Source organism: Anoplopoma fimbria, chromosome 1 (assembly GCF_027596085.1).
Source record: "Anoplopoma fimbria isolate UVic2021 breed Golden Eagle Sablefish chromosome 1, Afim_UVic_2022, whole genome shotgun sequence".
Taxonomy (NCBI): Eukaryota; Metazoa; Chordata; class Actinopteri; order Perciformes; family Anoplopomatidae; genus Anoplopoma; species Anoplopoma fimbria.
Genome location: NC_072449.1, coordinates 22,769,940 through 22,790,943, shown reverse-complemented (window position 1 = coordinate 22,790,943; position 21,004 = coordinate 22,769,940). Strand labels below are relative to the sequence as shown.

Here is a 21,004-nt window from a genome sequence, read left to right as displayed (position 1 = left end):
AGGCAGAAAAAAGCACCAGAAGAAAAGAGAAAAAAAACTTGCAAGCCATAGAAGCCTTGCTCAGATGTCTGGCCTGCTGCCGTAGCTGTTAGTATTAGAGCGACGTAGAAGTTAAATTCTCGTATGTCTGAGGTTGTACTGCCACAAATTGGACATAGATCAGCTCAGACACCAAGTAATTGCTTTATTATTCATAAAGTTCTCCATAAGCACAATATAGAATGGAACCTGTTAGTACATATTGATTTGTAAATAAGCCAGTATACCATTATGTTCAACCTTTTTCTCAGTCTCACTTGCTATGAATGTGCCTGTGTATTTGTTTACGATTGGCCGCTAATAAGCAGCTGCACTGAGTGACCTTATTACGATAACACACGGATGTATAAAACCACCGATTGGGCAAGTGAGTCCTGTCCATCTCATTCACTGTGTCTCTAATTGCAGCGTCTAAGTGCTCTCAGGCTACCGTGCTAATGTGAACACAGATCGATGTCACTTTTCTTTGCCCTTTATGTTTTGGGAGTGCCTATAAACAAGCAGCAGACAGCTGTTAGTTTCAGGCTGGATTTTTTTTTTTACTCAACTCCTCCGGTCCTTTTTAGTCTCATGTTATATTTAACTCCTTGGTTTCTCACTCAACATGTGGCCTGGAGCAAATCTTTTTTTTTTATTTTTTATTTAAATGCTTATCTATCTTCTTCCCTTCCCACTCTGCTGAGATGTGAGCCCATTCATCACTTCTCTTTCCAGTTAATTGACAACCCCTCCCTCCAAAGACATCCACCCTCAGTGTCCTATTACCTTTTTCCTTTCCTATCTTCCATGCCCTATCTTTTGGAATATATACAGTACATTATTAAATCGCCTACCCCCAGCCCCAAATTGAATTTCAGTGTTTTCCGGCCTACTTTCATTGGAATATCCCATTCCTGGGTCTCTACCCATCTGCCTTCAACCCTCTGTAAAGACCTGTATCTCACAGATCTTCGGTCTCTTCCTGTTGACCCATCTCTATTCACCCTCATTTTTTTCTGCCTCCTTGTCATGCTTTGCTCCAATATCCTCTCTCTCTCTCTCTCTCTCTCTCTCTCTCTCTCTCTCTCTCTCTCTCTCTCTCTCTCTCTCTCTCTCTCTCTCTCTCCCTCCCTTGCTCATAAAAACATTTGCACCATAATGGACCATTTGCTTAATCATAACCAAAAGTCCCCTCGCTCCTGATCTGCAAATTAAATGTAACACGAGGGAAAATAATTACGATGATCAATGGTGACGATAATTCCCCCTTGCCCCCATTTTCTTGGACTCTCGCCTACTTTTTCAGCATCTAACTCGGCGCGTGTTCTTGCCACCTCTCCTAGGCCTCGCGCGTGGTAAATGGCCTGTGAAATTAATGGCAGTAATAGTAATCGCATGTATCCCTCCACTTCCTTAAATAATTGAGGTTTATGCTTCAGGTCCTGCATGCGCTGGATGAGCGTCAGTTATATCACAGGGGCAGCTACTGAGATCTATGTGGGTGCATGTGATGTGTTCCCATATAGCGGTATTGCTGAACATGTGCTGAGTGTTAATGTTCAAGCCAGCATCAATAGTGTATATACCGCAGGCTTACCTGACATAACAGAGTGAATTATTCATCCGTCTTTCTTTTTGTCTTTGTCTCCCTACAGTCCCCATAGACTCCACTGCAGGTATTAAGATGCTGTATGTGTTTGTGGATATCCAGATGGACAACGCACACTTCCTGGACACGGTCAAGTTCAACTTCCCTCCTGCACAATCTCTGGCACTCGTCAGCACTATTCAGTTTGTGGCAGCACTGCAGGTGATTAAGCACTGGGACTGTCTAATTGTGTGTGTGTATATGTGGATTAGTCATTTTTTCAGTCAGAGACAGCTGCCATGGTGGGGTTCTGTGTTTTCACCTGAATGGTCATTGCCACGTGTGTACTTTCTGTTTTGCTAATACATTTTTTGTTTGCACTGTATATACATATACATTCTTCTGTTTATTTGTACAGTGTACTTTTTCTGGTTCCCTGGCTTTTTTTGAACAAGCTCGTACTCCACACTTACGCTCACTTCAAGTGTGGGTTTGAGAAATCCGGCAGCAGTTATTTTTGATTTGAAAGAAGGCATGAACTCGGAAGGCCTCTCTGTTCAGCGTCGTGCTCAGTTCTGCTCCTTACATAAGCATCAGCAGCAGCTATAGTATTAAGACTCTGATATCTGTTCTATAATGCATTATGTTGCTTTCATTTAATGTGTTAAACAAACACCACTTTGGGCCTTCACTGATGTTACCGCTGTTATTTTTACACCACACTCTGCCCATGTGGGTCATATTTTATGTCGGGGTGTTTGAGTGCATCCATGTGTATATGTGTGCATATCGCTGTTGTTTTTATACTTGTGTATTGTATCAATCTCACTCATGTCTTATGATGTGTAGGCTTGTGGAGGTCACACAGTATGGGCGGGAGAAGCTGGGAGTTCACCCGTATTCCCTGTGGACCGCCTTGAATTAGCCTTAAATCGTTCAATATATCCTTCCACCTCCAAACACACTAACTCTCTTGTTTTAGCTGTAATTGTTTACTCTCTCATCTTCTGATTATGCTTAAATACATGTAGGTGTATGGAAGAGTTGATTTTTATTGAGTATAAGAACTCGCTTTACATAATATATATATATTGTTTTTGTATTATTTGTATTAAAACGTGTGGTTTAATATGTGGTTTAGATAAAAACACGACAGATCCAATTCCTCATTAAGCAAATTCATCATGCCATTGAATGCCTGTGTTTGTGCCCATATTTAGCATATTACATTTTGTTATTCTCTTGCATTTGACGGCTCCCTCGTTTTTTAATTTGTGTCATCATAAGATTAGGACGAAAAAAGAAGAAATGTGTCAATCCTTTTTGCTGGTCTTAGAGCAGGGTTTCTGTTTTGAATGATGTGTACAACTCATGATCGGCACCCTAGGGTTACTTAAAGACGATATCTCAAAGCTCACTTGTTTGTAGAGGTATTCCAAACTTAGGGCTACTCTAAAACAAGAGGAAGGGTAAAGCGTGAGCTCCCCAAAACATGTAAATCTCTAACTGTCTTTCCATCTTCCCTTCTCCATGCTGCAGGCTGTGAGTGCAGCCCTCAAGCCAGAGTATGATGTGCTGGTACCACAGTGTCGACCTCTGTCACCAGGAGAAATTTTGGGCTGCACCTCACCTCGCCTGGACCGCTGTGTCAATGCCATAATGTAAGACACCTCCTTCCTCCTGTCTCCACCTTCACAATTCCAGCACACATCCTGTTCGTTCTTCCTGTTTGTCAGCAGAGAGATATCCAGATAACCAAAGACATCCAGCCTTGAGTCTTCCATTCCCCTCTCCCCCTGGTGCCATAATTACCCCCTGCCATTGCCGTGCCCACCCATGTGACATGTGGCATAACCAGTATGACATCACACCATTCACAGCCGACATTGCTAGCTGTGACATCTAGCTATGCCTGCCTGCTTCCGATCAGGCATCTATTATATCCAGCCAGATGCTGATCCCAGCAAGCCTAAAAATACCTTCACACCGTGCAAAACATCGAATTGTGTAAAGCCAGACAGAACTAGACACCTTTGTCTGTTTCATACCAACCGCACACATCCACAGGCTCGTCAGTTTTCTGAGTTTTTAAAGAAATGTTATCCCGGGGTGTGACACCTACTGTGGCTCATTCATGGTGAGAATTGACAAACTGTACCATTCGTCTGTACGTTCTTTTCAGCTTCTGTGATTTTCCCCTTTATTTCCTTTTAAAGGGGAAGAATACGATGACTCATAAAAGACTAGCTAATCTGTGTTTTTGCATCAAACTCTTTTTTGCATCAGACTCGTTAAAGTGAGGCTTAGGGAAGAGACTGCTCTGGCAAAGTAACATGTTCAGGCAACAAACAGCAACACCTCCGCAGCCACTTTGTGACTATGCATCTCGTGCAGCTCTGCAGTAGAGAAGAGAGAATCCTATGCTCTGTGGTGCACAGTGAGTTGAAGTAATTCCCGGGTGTCTAAGTGCATCACCTGGCATGTCTGATCTGCGCACATCTAGTGTTAGTCCATGTGATTAAAACCTCTCAGTGTGTGTGTGTGTGTGTGTGTGTGTGTGTGTGTGTGTGTGTGTGTGTGTGTGTGTGTGTGTGTGTGTGTGTGTGTGTGTGTGTGTGTGTGTGTGTGTGTGTGTGTGTGTGTGTGTGTGTGTGTGTGTGTGTGTGTACGTGCCAAAGACGTGGAAGTTGAAGGGTTAGGGGTGTGCTTCACCTACTAATCCAATGTGCGTTGTCTTTGATGTGTGAGTCGAGGTGTGTAGTGGTGTGATGGGAGAAAGAATCGATTAAACTGCATGAGAGTTGGTACGTCTCTCTCTCTCTCTCGCTCTCAGGCTCTCTCGCTCTCTCTCACACACTCAGAATCTTCACACCTATTCAGTACTCATGTACAAATTACAGACGTGGTCAGGACTTCAACCCTCCTGACGTGGGCTGTTTCTCCCTCCTTCACTCTCCTCCACTCCTCCAAACACAATGTACAATTTTTATAGTGAACATAAATGGAATAAATGTTTTACTAAGCTGTGACAGCAGTATCTAAAGCTTAATTACTATGTGCAAGTTCCTGTCTTTTAACAGGCTTCCTTCTACCTTAATGACTCTCTGTTGAGGTATTGACACAATTGCAGCACTGAGCACAGAGCCAGCTCTTTAAAAACAGTGTATGATTTTCTTTTCATCACCTTTAATAGTACAGTAAATTCATATTTAACATTGGGTTATTTTACATTAATTAGCTATGAGTCAGTGCTCCAATTTTTTTTTGTTGTAATTGCATTTTACCTAAGCTTTGAGCTACTTGAGCGTTAAGGAAAAAGGCAGTGGTGTATTATGTCTTTGAGGCCCATCTTGAAGCTTTAGAAATGGCCCGGGCTGTCTCATTTCTGTAATGAAGAAAATTATTTTTTTTTAAAAGCTGCAATGAAAAGAGCTATGATCGGTGAACCATTTCCATTCGCTGCCTCCACTCCAGCTCCCGCTCGTAATGGAAGAAAATGAAGATGTGAATCTGAAGATATGGTGCTGCATAATTCAAAGGCGCATAGCGTTGCCATTCTAGCGAGAGCACTTTTAAAAAGAACAATAGAATATGGATAGAAACACTGTGATGATAGTTTAAGCTACAGTCGATCACACCAGCCTCTTGAAAGCTACAGAGAGCTGGGGACCGCCATGGCTAAAGTGCAGCAGGTGTATTGTGAACATAATTGTATAAAGGCCTTGGATGTTGCTAAGCAAAGAGAAGCAATGCAACAGAGGCTCTGCTCGGGTTCATTTTGTGTTGTCGTTCAGTGTTATTTGTGACCGACACACGGTGAGAAATACATGTGTACTTTGACACACACACACACACACACAAACACACACGCTTTAAAATAAAGACTTGGCTAGACATGTCTCCGGGTAGCCTATATGGCAAACCACCCACAGCCTGATCCAAGCTGTGCTAAACGTTGACCAATTAGTGGATGTAATTGCATGGCTAGTCTCAATAGTCCAACTGAGACTGTACAGTAATGAGCAGGGGTACCCAACTAAGCCCCCCCCACACTATCAGCAGGATTCCTCGCAGCCGGACTCTGAAAGGGGAGTTTATGTGAGACCGTTCCGCCTGAGCTTGTGTTTTCAGGCACCTACATTCCTCCGTGTACTTACGGTTGGTGAACTCTGCCTCCTCTCGGGCTCTGGTGAATCCCCAGCACCAGACCCTAGGTTAATTGCAAGGGCTTGCATTCTTTGTAAACAGCATGCTCCAATCGTTGGGGTCATGTTCCCCGACAGCAGAGATGGGAAGACCCTCCACCCCAGCCTCAGGCCTTCTGCCTGGTAACACTTTGGTTTTCTGTTAAAAGGCTGCACGGAGAGGAATGGATTTAAAAAGAGAGCGAGTGAGAAAGCCAGTGTGGGAGAATAATAGGTTGGTTGCGCATATAGTATTTCATGATTATTTTTTTTCACTTCTAACATTTAATTGCATGCTGTTTTTCTGTAGTTATCTGGGAGATGGAAGATTTCACCTGGAGTCAATCATGATCGCAAACCCAGACATCCCTGCTTACAGGTATTGTGGAACAAAGTTACGCCATTTTTCGTCAAATATTTCAGCGTCATGTACAAAATGTTCATTTTATTCAGTTAGCACGACACCTCCACTGTGTTGTCAACACAATTTGGGATCTGATAATATATAAATTAAATTATACTAATCTGACAGCAAAATTTGGCAGTCATTTCACAAATGTAATGTGTAGTGTGTTCACCTATTATTATCCTAAGAAAAATGTTTTATGCATGGCAAAGGTATAGTATCATGATTTTTCACATGAAATAGTCCCTTGCAGTCATGATCACTCACCGTACTGCAGTGTCATGATAACATTTTGTGAGAATGAAGTTCTGTTTTGATGAGCTCTTGTTTGTATGCAAAGTGAAACTGTCGTTATAACATATGCACTGCTGCACAGATCACAGGTCTCTCATAAACAAGATTCTAATCTCAAGTGAACCTCTTGCACCGGAGAAAAGGAGATTAGATACTCAGAAATACCTCAATTTTTCCTAAGATACACTAACTCCTGTCATACTTGATGGCTTTTCATGATTGGATTTTTTCATCTGTTCTTGCATTTCTGTCTTCAGGACAGATAGCTGAACAATAGTTGGTAGTGTGTATAATATGGTCATTTTTTGTGTATACATTCCATTGATATTGGTGGTCCTTGCCTCTTCCTGCCTATGTGTCTTGGTAGATATGACCCCTACAGTAAGGTCTTCTCCAGGGAGTACTATGACCACGAAGCCATGCGTGCCTTGAGGCTCCAGGCTATCAACAAGGCTCGATCTGCCCAGAGATGGGGCCTGATCATGGGCACGCTGGGACGGCAGGGCAGCCCCAAAGTCATGGAGGTGAGAGCCTAGATCCTCATTTTAACAGTCGACATGTCCTGAGGCCACTTGTGCAATGGCTTGTAATATTTAGCAGTGTGAGTTTCTCTGACAAATGGTTTCATGACATGAAGTACTAATAGGACCAGCAGTTTTCACACTGGGAGCTTGTTATTTCACTTTTAGAATGTTGAGCCAAACAGCCATAGAGAGTCCTATCTTGATCTCGCTGTTGGCCTCAAGGGTGGCTGTATGCGAGTGTTAGTACTAGGGATTTTAAGCAAGGTCTTTTATTGAGTCTGCAGTGTAAATGAGAAATAATTACAAATCAATATTAAGAGGGTTAAAAGATACCGTATGAAATCCATGCTTTTCCTCAATGGGAAACAGTTTTTTTTTTTTTTTACAATTGACAATTGGCTTTCTTCAAAGCACAACATAGTAATTTATAGTAAATAACAATTTCAATCGTAAATTATATCTGAAAAATAACTCAAAATGACTCAAAATGACTTATGTTATAATAATCTCATTGTAATTATCCCGTGAAAACGTATTCATAGGTACTTTGCGTCTGTACGCTACTGATGGTCCAGTATTGTGTTAAGTTAGAAATTCAAAGTCTTTGCAAGTATGAGCTATTATGCATTAGCATGCCCAGTCTGTCTCTGACTGGGAGTACTAATTGATCGACAGAGAAGCCCTCTCTGGTCACTACTAACCCACTGTTACTCCTCCTGCTGCTTTCCCCTCCTCTGCCCGTTCTCTTCATTCTTTCTGCTTTGTTTTATATGCACTTTTTTTTCTAGACTGTTGTTTGTTTGACTTTATTCATTAGCTATACCGTCTTCACATAATGGGTTGAATGCATGAACCTCTATATGTAAAAGGTTAAAAACCACTCCAGACCTAGGCGTGCAGTTTACATTTTTAGGCTTATATTGGTGCACTTCTCCTGTTTGAATATATCCAGACTTGAAAGATGAAGTTAGCATTGATGTAGAAATGTCAACCAGAGAGTGAAAAGTTTCTGTTGAGATTTGAAGGAGATGATGTATAAAAAGAGGGGGATTTGAATAAAAAGACCCACCAGCTCTCCCATAACAATCTGTCGAGATTAAGAAGCAGAGTGTCAGATATTCTCTCAAGTAAGGGGACGGAACCATCACTGATAAAAGCACAGTGGTAGAAATGTGTCGTGATACTCCCAAGTACAGTGGATATCAGCAACTCGCATACCTCCTATCTTACCAAAGAAACATTTATGAGATTTCTACACTTGGTTTGGCTGACTTCTGCATGCCTGAATAACACCTCAGTCCAAATAGCTGTGCCCCAAACTTCAAGGCCCAGACCGCAAGGAGAAGAATTCCTTGAAGTGGCTAAAAAGTTTTATTAATTGATATGCTAAATAAGGCCTGGTGTCTGAGCTGGTACCCAAGGTGCCCGATCCTGCTAAATATGAGTAAGTAAATTGGGGCCACCTCGACATTGGCCCACTATCCACCAGGGTGGTGTAGGAGTCTGGAGAATTATAAATGTAAGGCAAGGCTGAACCCTTTCTGATAAAAAACATAGTTAGGCTTACTGCTACACACAGCATTCATTCTGGAACCAAACTCCTGACTGGGCACTACGAGCGACAATAGCCACAAAACCACCAAGCTGGCAAGTTACATTGTGGGCGAGTCGCCGTCAAAGTGTTGCTCATGTGCTCGTTGCGTATTTAAGTTGTTAAATAGCAGTGGGAACTGGCTAAAGGCATTTTTGAGACCTGTGATTGGTCCTCACTTCACCGAGTGTTTGCTTCAGTTTGAAGCTAATAATCCATCAAATCTAAATCTAAGTAAAGCTGATTTTGCGATGATAAACCTTTCACTTCCTCTTGCCAAGATTGTTTTATGGTTAGTTTGATGTTCTGTTCCAGATTCATTTATTCATTACTTTTAGTTTGCTGTTCAGTTTCAGATTCATATAGGCTATTTATTTAGGTATACTTTGAGTTTGATCTTCAGTTTGACTGATTAATCAGCTATCTGCTCTTTCCTGCTCCAAACTATCATTATTATATCAGCCTTTGAAAATCCATAATCGGTCCAACTCTAATACTCATCGTTCCCTTTTTCGCCTATAGAAAAGAATGTCACATCTATATGAGTGCGAGTCAAGGAGTATCCCGGTTAATTAGCTTCAGAGTGTCAAACAATGGACCAGCCCTTTCTTAAAGTTTACACGTTTTATGGACTTGAAGGTTTATGATTGTGACCTCAGGATGTTGTGAGTGGCACTTCAGAAATGAGGTGAGGGTTGTGTCTGTGCTATCAGCAACAAGCAATAGAAGTTTGTTCTCATGGGAGTTGGACTGTGTTTTTTTGCTTTGTTCCCAATTCTGCGATCTTTGTGGATAGAATCTCTCAGTGAACCCAAGGATTTGAGAGACCCCAGTTTGATGACCTGAGGATGGCATACTTGCTGATGATGTAGTACTGTTTGCTTCAACAGGCTGTTACCTCCAGTTTGCATTTGGTCTGAGGGTATGATACTCGGCCTAAAAACAAAGGATTCCTCTCTTTAGGTTGGGAATCAAAATGCTTTGGGAAAGTATCACAGGAACTTCTTTATTTGTGAATGGGAGATGTAGTATGACATTGACAGGTGGATTTGCTCAGTGTCAACAGTAATGTAGACATTGTGAAGAGGGAGCCTGAAGCGGTGCTTGATCTGAAGTTCTGACCTACTCTCCTCTCCTGCAGTTTTGAGCTCCAGTTAGAAACTGAATGAATGGGATTCAGACACTCAGTGAAGCAAACTGAGTTTCCTTCACTGAGTGTCTGAGCTCATAGACCCTGTTTACAAAGATTGGACCACCAAGATGCATTGTGATCTGATCACTCTAACCACTAGCGGAGGTTGTCTGGGACGCATTTCACCACATATCTTTTGTAGTGTAAACGCTAATGCATCCTGTTGCATTCCCGTCAATGACGTGGAAGTAAAATACGTCATCAAAGCCACGGCTTTCCTTGTGTTCTTCCAATTTCTCCTCTCCTTTATCTATCTCATTAAACTTAAGTTCCTGATTGGTTGTTTCATGGAGATTGATTCTACTGTATTGCCTTCATTGCACACATGCGTAACGTACAGGAAATTCTGCAGCTTTTGTCATCCTCCGATGTTGTCCAATCTCAGATCCACTCTGGTCTAATGGACAATCCTTGCACACAACCAATATGCATGGGAATGGGCGGTTTCATTTCCCATTGATAGGGAGAAATCAGTGTCAAATGTTGGGTCTCCAGTAGACAATGACAGAATCATGAATTTTGTTTACTTGTGCACTTTACATTTAAAAAAAAAAGCATAATTTTTTGATCTATCAATATGGGTACATTACCAGTTTTTAACAAAAATGACTCACCTGAAAGGTACAACATTATAGGTAAAAATATCAGTATATTGATCAGATTATAACATTATTGGGTTTAAGTTTAATGTGTGGATTGCAAACCTTTACATTTGTCATTTTATTTTACTTCTTCCTCCTCTTAGCACCTGGAGTCAAAGCTACAGTCACTGGGAAAGTCCTTCACTCGAGTGCTACTGTCAGAGATTTTCCCAGGCAAGCTGGATCTGATGCAGGATGTTGATGCGTAAGTATTAAGATTCACATATACATAAACTAACACACACCCAAACTAGGACTTGTCCTATTAAGTGAGTCAGAAAAGCGTGGCCTATGCAGATGGAATTATCATCAATGGCCCATATTCTCCTAGCCTTTCAGAAGCCGGTAATTTTGGTCTGTTCTCCTCGACAACACCTCAGAAGCTTTTGAGATGAATGAACTGTTGGAGGCTAAGATTTTTTGTTATACAGTGAAAAGGTTGCCATTTCATTTTTTTTTTACTGCAAAGGCTTAAAGAGCCTCATTTGTTAATTTTTCCATTTCAACCTGCCATGGCTTCCTGTAACCCTAAAGTTTGGGTTACTTTCATTGTCTTTCTCACGTCACTAAACACTTTTTCCTTTTGCTCATTGTTTTCTTCATTTGTAAATTCGTATTCACTAAACTGCCTCTTTGTTAAAAAGACATTTCTAATTTATCTTTCTCATCATGAATACTGGCAGGGCTTTTATATTCAACAGTGAGTATTCACCGAAAAGTTGCAATCAACAACTTTTGAAATGTATTCTCGAAGCATCATTGCACACAACTGGCGATTCAGCATCATTTGCAAGTGAACACTTTAACAAGGAGCAGAGACACAGTGGTCTGGAGTGTATAGCTTCATAAACACAATTGGCATTCATGTCTTGGTGAGATTCACAGTTTTGCCTTCGTAGCAAAAAACAAATAGTCGAGCATAATGCACCATTTCCTCATCTTTGACACAAGGGCATAGACTGTACTTTGTTAAACTATAATAAAACCCCAAAAAATAGATTAGCCTTCCCCTTTTTTTTCTGTGTTTCATTTTAAATTTTACCACGATTAAAAAAATATCTTTCATTCCCGCAACCCATGGAAACTGCGAACCCATCACACATAATCAACACTAACTAATTTAATCAAATACTAAGACATTGTTACATTATTCATGTATTGCTGATCTTGTCATTAATACATAATAATCAGAGTGGCAGGTTATGAACTAAGCCCCGTTACTCATTACAGTCTTAAAAAAAAAAAAAATACACTCTTCAAGTTTCTTCAAAGAAATATCAAGTGCCGAGGCTCCAAGGTGCAGCTTCTCCAATTTATCTGACTTCCAACCAGAGGTGGAGATGGACAAGCGGTTAGTGAGACATTGATGTGCAACAGCTCCAATCACACACAGGCACACACACACTCCTCACACTCCCTCGGATTGGCCTCTCACTGTGGAGTAATGAGAAGTGTGATGTGTGAGGGAGGAGTGGGTGAGAGAAGGACAGAAGGTCTGACAGAGATCGAGAGTGAGTTGGAGACACAGAGAGAGATGCAGAGGTAGTTGAGGGGGCTGTGTTTGGAAAGCGCGCGATTGTGGTAAAAGTAATGTTTTCTTTGTTTTTTGGCTCTCCTGTTTGGACTGACGTATGAGTGGAACTCTGAATTATGTAAGTCAGGCACGATTCACCCAACCAAAACAAGCCATTACAAGCTTTTCAACAAGGTCTGTTTCAGTAGCATTTGTGGTATTGATGTCAAGAAAACAAATAAATTAAGCCCATTTTATGTGTGTATTGTAAATCAGAGAAATACACTATATACTTTTATACCCAGTGGCCAGTTTAGAAGGTACATATAGCTTTAATAGCACTTTAATAAGTCATATATAATGTATATGATTATCTCAGTGTAACTAAGTACAATTTAATAACACCACACACCCCCGCCTCCAACCTCATCAACTGTTTCCACAAACACTGAACATTATAACCTCCATGAACGTAACATTTACTGCAGGGCTGTTGTTGTAGACTGCATCCGTTTTTAGCTACTTGTACCTAAAAAAAAACGGGCAACTGTATTCATCAGAATGCAATGCAACACAAAAAGAATCTTTGTAGTTTTAAAGACCAGGGCTGGGTTTCATTTGAGAATTTTCAAGAATAGTGCTGAACACCATACCATTCATAAAACAATACTTGTCTCAATATCTCACTTAAAATAAAGTAAACATGCTTAAAAAAAAAAGAAAATCTTAAAATTGACCAAAATCTAATTTAAATTAGAAACTCTATCATGAAATAATAATAAGGAACAACCACATTTCGGTCGATAGCAAAAAAACGTGGGGAGGTTTAATTTCCAGCCGTGTTGGAGACCATTGCATTTATTTATCATAATAATACCTCTGTTAATGTATATTTTTTTCCCCCTCAGAGCTCAGAATAGTCTGTAAAAACACAGGCACAATACCTGAGGCAACAATAGACATTACAAACCACAATGTGTGAAGCTGTGTTGAAGGAGGAATAGGAGGAGAGCGAGAGGGGGCGAACGAGAGGTAGACAGTGGGGCGTGAGGGGATGCATTAGTGCTCGACACCAGCCGGCACAGCGAACTGTACAGAGCCCACCCCCAGGCTCTCTCTGTCATTAGGCTCATATAAACAGAGAGACACCATTAGCATATGCTCTTAAGTGTGTAATTAGGCTGTCCCCAAGCAGGTTTTAAACTATTGTACAGATATCTGTACACCCACACACTTATCTCAACTAGACTTCAAATGCCACCCTGTGCATTGCAGTCTTTTATCTTTCTGTTTGAATTGTATTTATTTTTTTATTTTTTTTTACTACTGAAATTCAATTGTTTGTTCTCATTCAATTAGGTTTGCGCTTGAAGGTGAGCATTTTACATTGAAAAGTTGATCGTAAGCGCTTTTGCCCGGGTCACGACTGAGTGTAATTGAACTGAAGCCGTGCAGGTGGAGGTCTCCCTAACAGTGTCAGGGTGTAATGGGCCACAACAGGTAATGCAGCGAGGCCAGGCTTGGAGGTCACGTTGCATAGCAGAGCTAAATGTCATCCAACCTTACTTTTATATATCACAGCGTTATCTGCACCAGTCCTGCATCAGGTTCCTCTAATCCTTGCATGCTACTTAAGTGAACAGTTTCTGTATGGACTGAAGAGACGAGGTTTCTGTCAAAGTCGTATTCATACATTCCTCATTTCTGTTAATCTTTACTTGGGGAGTAAGTTTTGAACCAAGGCTCCACTTCCTGAGACAATAGCGCACCTTTTTGCTTGGTCTCTGCACCTTTTTTTTTTTATTTTCTCACCTCCAGCTCTGTCTTTGTTCCACTGCACCCCATGATGTGACATCTCTACTGTGCTGGCTAGATTGAAGGCCAGATAAAGGCTGGAAATATAATTTGGGCCACATTCTGGGGGGGCAATACCTGCTATGACTCCATGCATTTTTCTGAACTGCACTATTCACTCAGTCTCTGTGCTAATATTAGAAAAGTCCCCTCTGGGTCTATGTGCCAATCAGCTATCTGCTCTCTTTCATGCTTTCTATCTTACTTTCCTCTCAATGTCAGCCCCAAGGATTTAGTAAAGGAGTCTTGGTTTGCTTTAGTAATCACTCTCCCTCTTTTAACCTCTCCCAGTGCTCGTTTCAGCTCATTATACACACTATACACAGATACATACAGCAGAAAAGCAAATGTATGTCTACTCGCATACAAGTGCGCACACAAATGCAAACTGTCAGACTACCCCCTTTTAATTTGTTCCTTTTTTTGTGTGTGTGTTTGGGCTAAAGCGGTTTGTGACACATGTGCAGTGATTGGCTCTGGCTATGAATAGCAGCCGATGGACTTAAAGGTCATAACTCAGATTCCACATCTCCATCTCTACTCAGAAAACGTATTCTAGGTCTGAGGAGATTGGTGCAAATAGCTCTGACTCAGCTGGCTCTCAAATGACGAATGGATGAATAAGAACTCACACTTTCGGGAGGGGATGGAAATTCCATGTGAGAGTCAACGAATTGCAATCAATTCTGCAGTTGAGAAATTGTGTGAAAGTTTGAGGATGGAGACTAGACAGATGGGGATTTTGACGCATTAGCGTACACATGAAAGTATTAAAGTAAAAAAGTAAAAAATCCTATCAAGTGTCTTCCACCTATACTGCTGTGCTCGCCTATACGCCTTTGCTTGAATCTCAAATAGATGTCCTCCTTTTGACATTTACCTAGATCTAACTATATCTAAAGGGCTCCTAAATGCAATCCAACTCAATTGATATTTGTCAATATATCTGATGGAGCTCCATCATTAGGATTAGGGACAAGGGAGGATCCTCTCCCTGAGTGAAGATGGAGCTGTGGATAGCATTGATCCGTGCAAGCTAACCCCCGTAGCCCCGGCCGCTTCTCTCCGTCTCCATTTTCCCATTGTTCATTTTTTTCCCTCCAGCTGTTTACATCCACGCCCTCCTCAGCCCTCTCTCATGCATTTTCTAGAGTAAACACTTTTCTCCCTGCCAATCTTCCTCCTCTCTTCTGCCTCTGTTCTCTCTTCTCTTCGTGCTTCTGCCTTCTCAACCCCCCTTTCCTCTGTTTTCATCTTTATTGCTCTTTTTCCCTATCGCTGTATATCTCTCCTCTCTCTTTTTTTTCTCACCCTCTTTCCCATCTCTCTCATATACAACCCCCCCCTCACCCTGTCTGCCAGCTATGTAGGCTACCTCCGTGGAGACCCGGCTGGTGCGGCGTTTTTTTTTTTATTCACACTCACCTAACCTCTCCCGCTTTTCTTTCACTGCATTTCTCCTCTTTTCACCTCTGTTCACTTCTTTTCCTGTTTTTCTGTCCCCCATCACCTCCTCCACCACCACACACCTTCCTCCCTCTCTCTTCAGCCTCCCTCTTTCATTGGCTGGCTATGCATTCAGACTGTGTAGCGTGGCTGTCTTTAGAGCTTTTGCAAATCAGGACAGATCTCGCCAACAGATGCTGGAGATCAGGTGGAGGGAGGCTCCCTGCACAGCCCATTGCATCACGTATCCACATGCAGCGTGCAGTCGCAGATGTGCCCTGCCTGTCTAATATGATCTCGGTCTCTCGCCCTCTCTGACTGCTTCTGTTATACCCACACACACACACATTTGCACCCTCTCACGAATGTACATTTGAGCACTAATCTGTACCATCTCCTCCCTACAGGTGGATCCAGATCGCTTGCCCGCGCCTTTCCATCGATTGGGGCACAGCCTTCTCTAAGCCCCTGCTGTCTCCATACGAGGTAAACATGCACCTTATAGTCTCACAGCAAGATCACAGCTGTCACTCACTTATCAGTGGAGGCTCATGGATTGCACACACACGCGCAAACACAGACCTTCCTGCCAGTACATCCTGGCAGATGTCCTGCTGAATCCTTCATCAAAGCACATGAGATAAAGGAACTACTACAATGTTTTTGGGAAGCATTTGTTAGGGTTGTTTATTTGTATAGGACTCATCAGGGCCTGCTTTAGCCGGGGAAACGGAGTCGTGCCTACTCCGCTCCCTCTTTCCTTCTCTCCCTCTATCCCTGCTATAAAACATAACAGCACACAAACACACACACACACACACACACACACACACACACACACACACACAGAGATGCACAGAAACAGCATCAGCAGAAGACTAGCCCCCCTACTGGCCACAGGATCACACCGCTCCCTCCCCCCACCCCCTGCAGCCCCCCTCCTGCAGCTGTCTTGTTTTTCTAAAGAGAGAGAGATAGATTGGACAGCAACCCATAAAGATCCATTTCAAAGAAAGCGTTTGTTTGTGTGCCGCTGCAGCTGGTGTAGCCACTTTGTGATGTGCTGGCAGTTATGTGCCATTATGTGACTTGGCCGGTTAGCATTTGATGTTAACTATTAATTCATTCAATGCTTTTCCTCAAAGATATGCTACTGATTTGAAAACCTTTTGAAATGACTGCGAGGGGAATTGCTGTCTTGAATATTGGTGGGTTATTTCTAATGGGCGCTGTTTTCCTCCGAATACACATCTGTGTGCACCGCTTGTGCTGCTCATACATTTCAGAATGAGGCCATTAAGAATAATGATGGCGTTCACCTAAGGAGAAAAGGGGATGATTATTTATTTATTTTTGTTTCTGAATGAGGTCGATCTTGGTTTATATGAAGTCTGAAATCACCCCGCTGTAATGAGGAAAGCAGCAATCTGTTTTCTTAAGCCTTTTTTGTTAGAGCTCACTTTGCTCTCCCCGCTAGTTATTTGGGAACAATGACGGTACATTTGAATAATTTGCGGCCGTACTTGTATCTATATGTGTGCACGTGTCTGGCTGTGATGAGTCTTAATTCACCCACATTTCATACCCCTGAGTGTTACATGTCTCAGTGCACTGTGCTTTTTGACTGTGGCATTTACAACGAAGGAGAGGAGGAACGAGATGGGAGGGTGGAGTGAGCAACGAGAGGGGTGGAGGATGGAGGGTGGAGGATGGAGGGTGGGGGGGCAGCAGCATTTATTTTCAGTGCGTCTCATGTTATATTTATAGTCAATAAGACACACTTGGCTCTCCTGTCAGAGCAGGGATTAGCAAAAAGCTAGTTCCAAAGAGAGAGGCAGTTGGTGTGAGAGGGGAGAGAGGAAGAGAGCAGTGGGTAAAAGCTAAAGAAATGAAAGCCGGGTGGAATGGGGGCAGAAGAGGGAAGGAAATGAAGATGACTCTAGCAGAAGGATGTTTGGAGACAGGAAAGAAAGATTTATCCTCGCATCAAATTGTTTGTTTGTTTAATTAGAAGAAAACTCTAAGGAATTTGACATGTTGTATGTTCAATAGCTGGATATTAAGGAAGAACTTTGTTATTATTGTGTTATAATCAGATAGGTGCTACATTTAGCCTTTTATATAAAGGTATATACATAGAGTGAAGAAGAGTAAGCAAAAAAACAAGTTATATTTATATAGCACATTTCACAGACACCCGTCATAAAGTGCTTCACAGTCAAAGAAAACAAAATCTAATTAAAATAAATAAAACCAAGATGAACACATAAGAAGAGATACAGTAAGAAGTTAAAACATAAAAAAAAAAAACATAGTTCCTAAATGCCTGTTGGAACAAATGTGTTTTTTATAGATGCTTTTAGGGTCCATAGAGTTCAAAGACCGACAATCAGCACAATCTCCTGAGTCCGTGCCGGGGGATAGAGGACCTAAGAGCTCAGCTCCTGGTGTGGGGTTGCACAAGGTCCATGATGTACTGTGGAGGCAGGCCATGTAGAGCTATATAAGTAAGCACAAAAATATGAAAATGAGTACTAAAATGTACTGGAGGCCAGTGCAGAGAGAGGTTAAAAAAGGTGTAATATATGAACATCTGTTCGAATGTGTTAAGAGCCAAGCAGCATCATTTTGTACGTTTTTTTAATAGATTGAAAAGAAGATTTAACAGTTGTCCAAATGTGATGAGATAAGAGCATGTATTAGCATCACTGTTTCTTTGACACATCAGATCTAGTTTGGCTATGTTGGCCAAACTGGCTATGAAACATGATAGAGGTCAGCAACCTAATGTGAGCATTAAAAATCATGGATTGGTTAGATATCACGTGAAGATTACAGAAACTAGTCCAAGAAGATGAGGGTCAAGTGCCAATATTCTGACTGATCGCTGATTGAAGGTTATCGGGAGCAGTAATCAAGACTTAAGTCATAGCTGCATTTAACAGCAGGACATTTGTGGCATTCTGTTCCTAATTGCTTTTCAACTGTTGTTCAGAAATGGTATGAGGGCCATGAAGTTTAAATGAAAATAACAACTGAATGTCAGTGTACAAATGAGAGGAGATGTTGCTGAAACTACTGATAATCTGCCCTAGTTGCAGCATGTATATGGAAAATAGAATGCATCCCAAGATTGATCCCTGGGGAACACCGCATGGCAAAGCAGCCGTGTTCAATTTTCCAGTATTTTGGACAAGTTACATTTCAACAACATTTTCATAAATTTGGATAAAAGAATGGGTGTTTAGAAATAGTCCTGTAGTTTGGTGGACAACTGGGTATTAGTTGTAAAATATGGAAAAATAGAAAAAAAAAATCTATTTAAAATTCTATTCTATCTATTAATTTTTGGTTCTTGCTTGGAGAAAGTCAAATCATATCCCTATCTCCACAGCTGGTGAAATGATCAGTTATTGTTTCTTCTTATCAAGAACTTGTCAAAAAAAAGCATCTTTAGGGGACTGTTGTGTTTCTGTTTCTATTTAAAGACACAGCCAGTACACTTACTTCTGTGGTAGTGTCATTGTTGGTACACACCATTCCAGTGAAATAACAGTGATGAATTACGTCCCACTAGAACAGAGATTTCATCACTTTCAAGCTGTATTGTCTCGTTTCCTTTGAACTGAATTCTGTAGTGCGTCACATTACTTGTTTTTCATCGGATTTCCATACATCATTGAAATTATCCCAAATTGTATAAAGCTCAAATTAGGACTTGGCATCGAACTAGTCTGAAAGATGTATGAGGAGTTGGATGAATTAATTAATGAACAATCAAATGATTTGTTCTTTCATTCAGCGCGCTTGTTTATTCATCTGTTCAGTCATTCAGCTGCTCCTTCTTTTATTCAGAATCAATATTCACAGGCACTTGTCTTCCATATGGTCGAGGACCGCACTTATGTCACTGCACTGTCATGCCTGTGCTGTTGATCTCCTCTAACAGCTGTTTGTGTCATGCAGTGCAGCTGCATAGGGATAACATGACAACTCTGCCTGTTTTCCATGCTTAATATTATGACACCTGTCTTGTCTGTTGCGACTTCTCATCACTGTGTGGATTCCTGCAGCTGCTTTGCCCAAAAACTACAGATAACAAGGAGGGGGAAAAATCATCGGAATCATGTACGGCCATTCAAGTGGGCTGGTATTGCACTTTTAGGTTGTCGAACTTCTTTTTTTGTTTTTAACTTATTCGTGATTATCCGTCTCACTATCTTTCAGGCAGCTGTAGCTCTACAGGAGGTTGGCTGGAAGGAAGTCTACCCCATGGACTTCTACTCCAATCAGAGCCTGGGGCCGTGGGCGCCCAACCACCCTGACAACCAACCTGTGAGGCCCACCCGCAGACAGACTCCGGTAAGCGAGGGGTTGGAGATAAAAGAATGAATGGCAGAGGAAATGGAGGAGAGAGGGGAGGGGGAAGAATAGCTGGTAAAGAGTGAGTGTGTGAGGACTTTTACCAGTATGTCACCACACTGACACCCAGTGGCATAATGACAACAAGACAAGTATCTGGATGTCTCCCTCAAAGGCGTGGTTGTGACCTTGACCTTGATTTGCATCATGAATGTTCTCATTTATTTAATATATGTGTAAAAGACTGTTAGATATGCAGTTAATTGCTGCAGTGTGAATACACCCCGCCATATTGCCTCATATTACCACTAATCTGTCTGAGGTAGGTACTGTCACTATTCCAAGTGTTAATGCCATCCCTCTGCCTGCCTGCAGAAACGAGGCTCGGAGCCAGCCCTTCCTACCAAGCAGTGTGCACAGGACCAGTGCGCCCCCTGTGGCTGTCAAGGGGAATGATATATCGTGTCCAGCTCAGTCTTTGACTCGCCTCGTGCCTGCCAGTGCTTCTGCCTCTGTTAATGGCTGGAGGGAGGTCAGGCCAAAAGAGGAGAGTTGGGTATTTGTCCAGACGGTCTATCAGTGAGCAGAGCTAAAGCCAGAGGAGCCCTCAGCAGCTCCTCGAATGGATTACCAGCCATAAATAATCCCTCATTTTACAGCACAGCAGATCAAACCAAATTCATTGCTTTTTTTTTTCCTGCATGTGTTCAGAGCTCAATATGCAAGCAACTGAGAAAATAGCTTTTGTGTTTGAGGTCATACATGTTCATGTAAGTCACCTTCCCTTGAAAGAGCTGCTCTCTGCTGTGGGCTATGACAGAATTTTTTCCTGCACAGAGGAAACATGTGGGCATTTCTGTAATGCACACAAGGCTTTTCTGATAGAGAGAACAAATGAGGTGACCTTGAATATGTTATATGGAATTAAAGTGTTAGTGTGGGTGGACTTAGTCAAACGCAGTTGACTTGTCCTTGAATATAGCACTGCATGTCTCCCTTTATGCTATGCTTCCAAGACAGTCATAGAGATATATTATGATGCACTTTAGTTTGATGTACAGTATGATGCTTTCCTCAAGAGTATTCTGTTAAAATGCAGGGATACCCTTGTTTCACCGTTTTGCATTTTGCTTAGTCAAACTCTGAAACAATAAATCAGAAGTGGAACCTTGCTTCTTGTGTGAGTGTTTTTGATGAAGTCTCTGCAATGCTGAAGGGATGGGTTTGTTTTTAAACCCCCAGTCTTAAAAACGGTATGAGTTCCTAAATACGTGCATTGCTGCTGTAGTCACGACTTCTCTCCATCCTCATAATTTATTGATGGTGGAGTCTGTCAATAAATAAAAAGATAAACCACTCTATTGGTGTTTGGCTGCCACAGCAGAAACTGA

The 21,004-nt window shown here is 41.8% G+C and overlaps 1 protein-coding gene across 1 annotated transcript in view; it reads left to right on the top strand.

The window, feature by feature from the left end:
* dph1 (diphthamide biosynthesis 1) overlaps positions 1–20,779 on the top strand; it is a 55,614-nt gene extending 34,835 nt beyond the window's left edge. Inside the window, exons 5-12 of the mRNA XM_054601856.1 lie at positions 1,674–1,828; positions 3,146–3,267; positions 6,101–6,169; positions 6,858–7,014; positions 10,543–10,643; positions 15,659–15,737; positions 19,479–19,613; positions 19,989–20,779. Coding sequence (XP_054457831.1) covers positions 1,674–1,828; positions 3,146–3,267; positions 6,101–6,169; positions 6,858–7,014; positions 10,543–10,643; positions 15,659–15,737; positions 19,479–19,613; positions 19,989–20,069 — 899 coding nt within the window. The 3' untranslated portion in view covers positions 20,070–20,779. The remainder of the gene's footprint in view (positions 1–1,673; positions 1,829–3,145; positions 3,268–6,100; positions 6,170–6,857; positions 7,015–10,542; positions 10,644–15,658; positions 15,738–19,478; positions 19,614–19,988) is intronic.
* Positions 20,780–21,004: the final 225 nt, after the last annotated feature.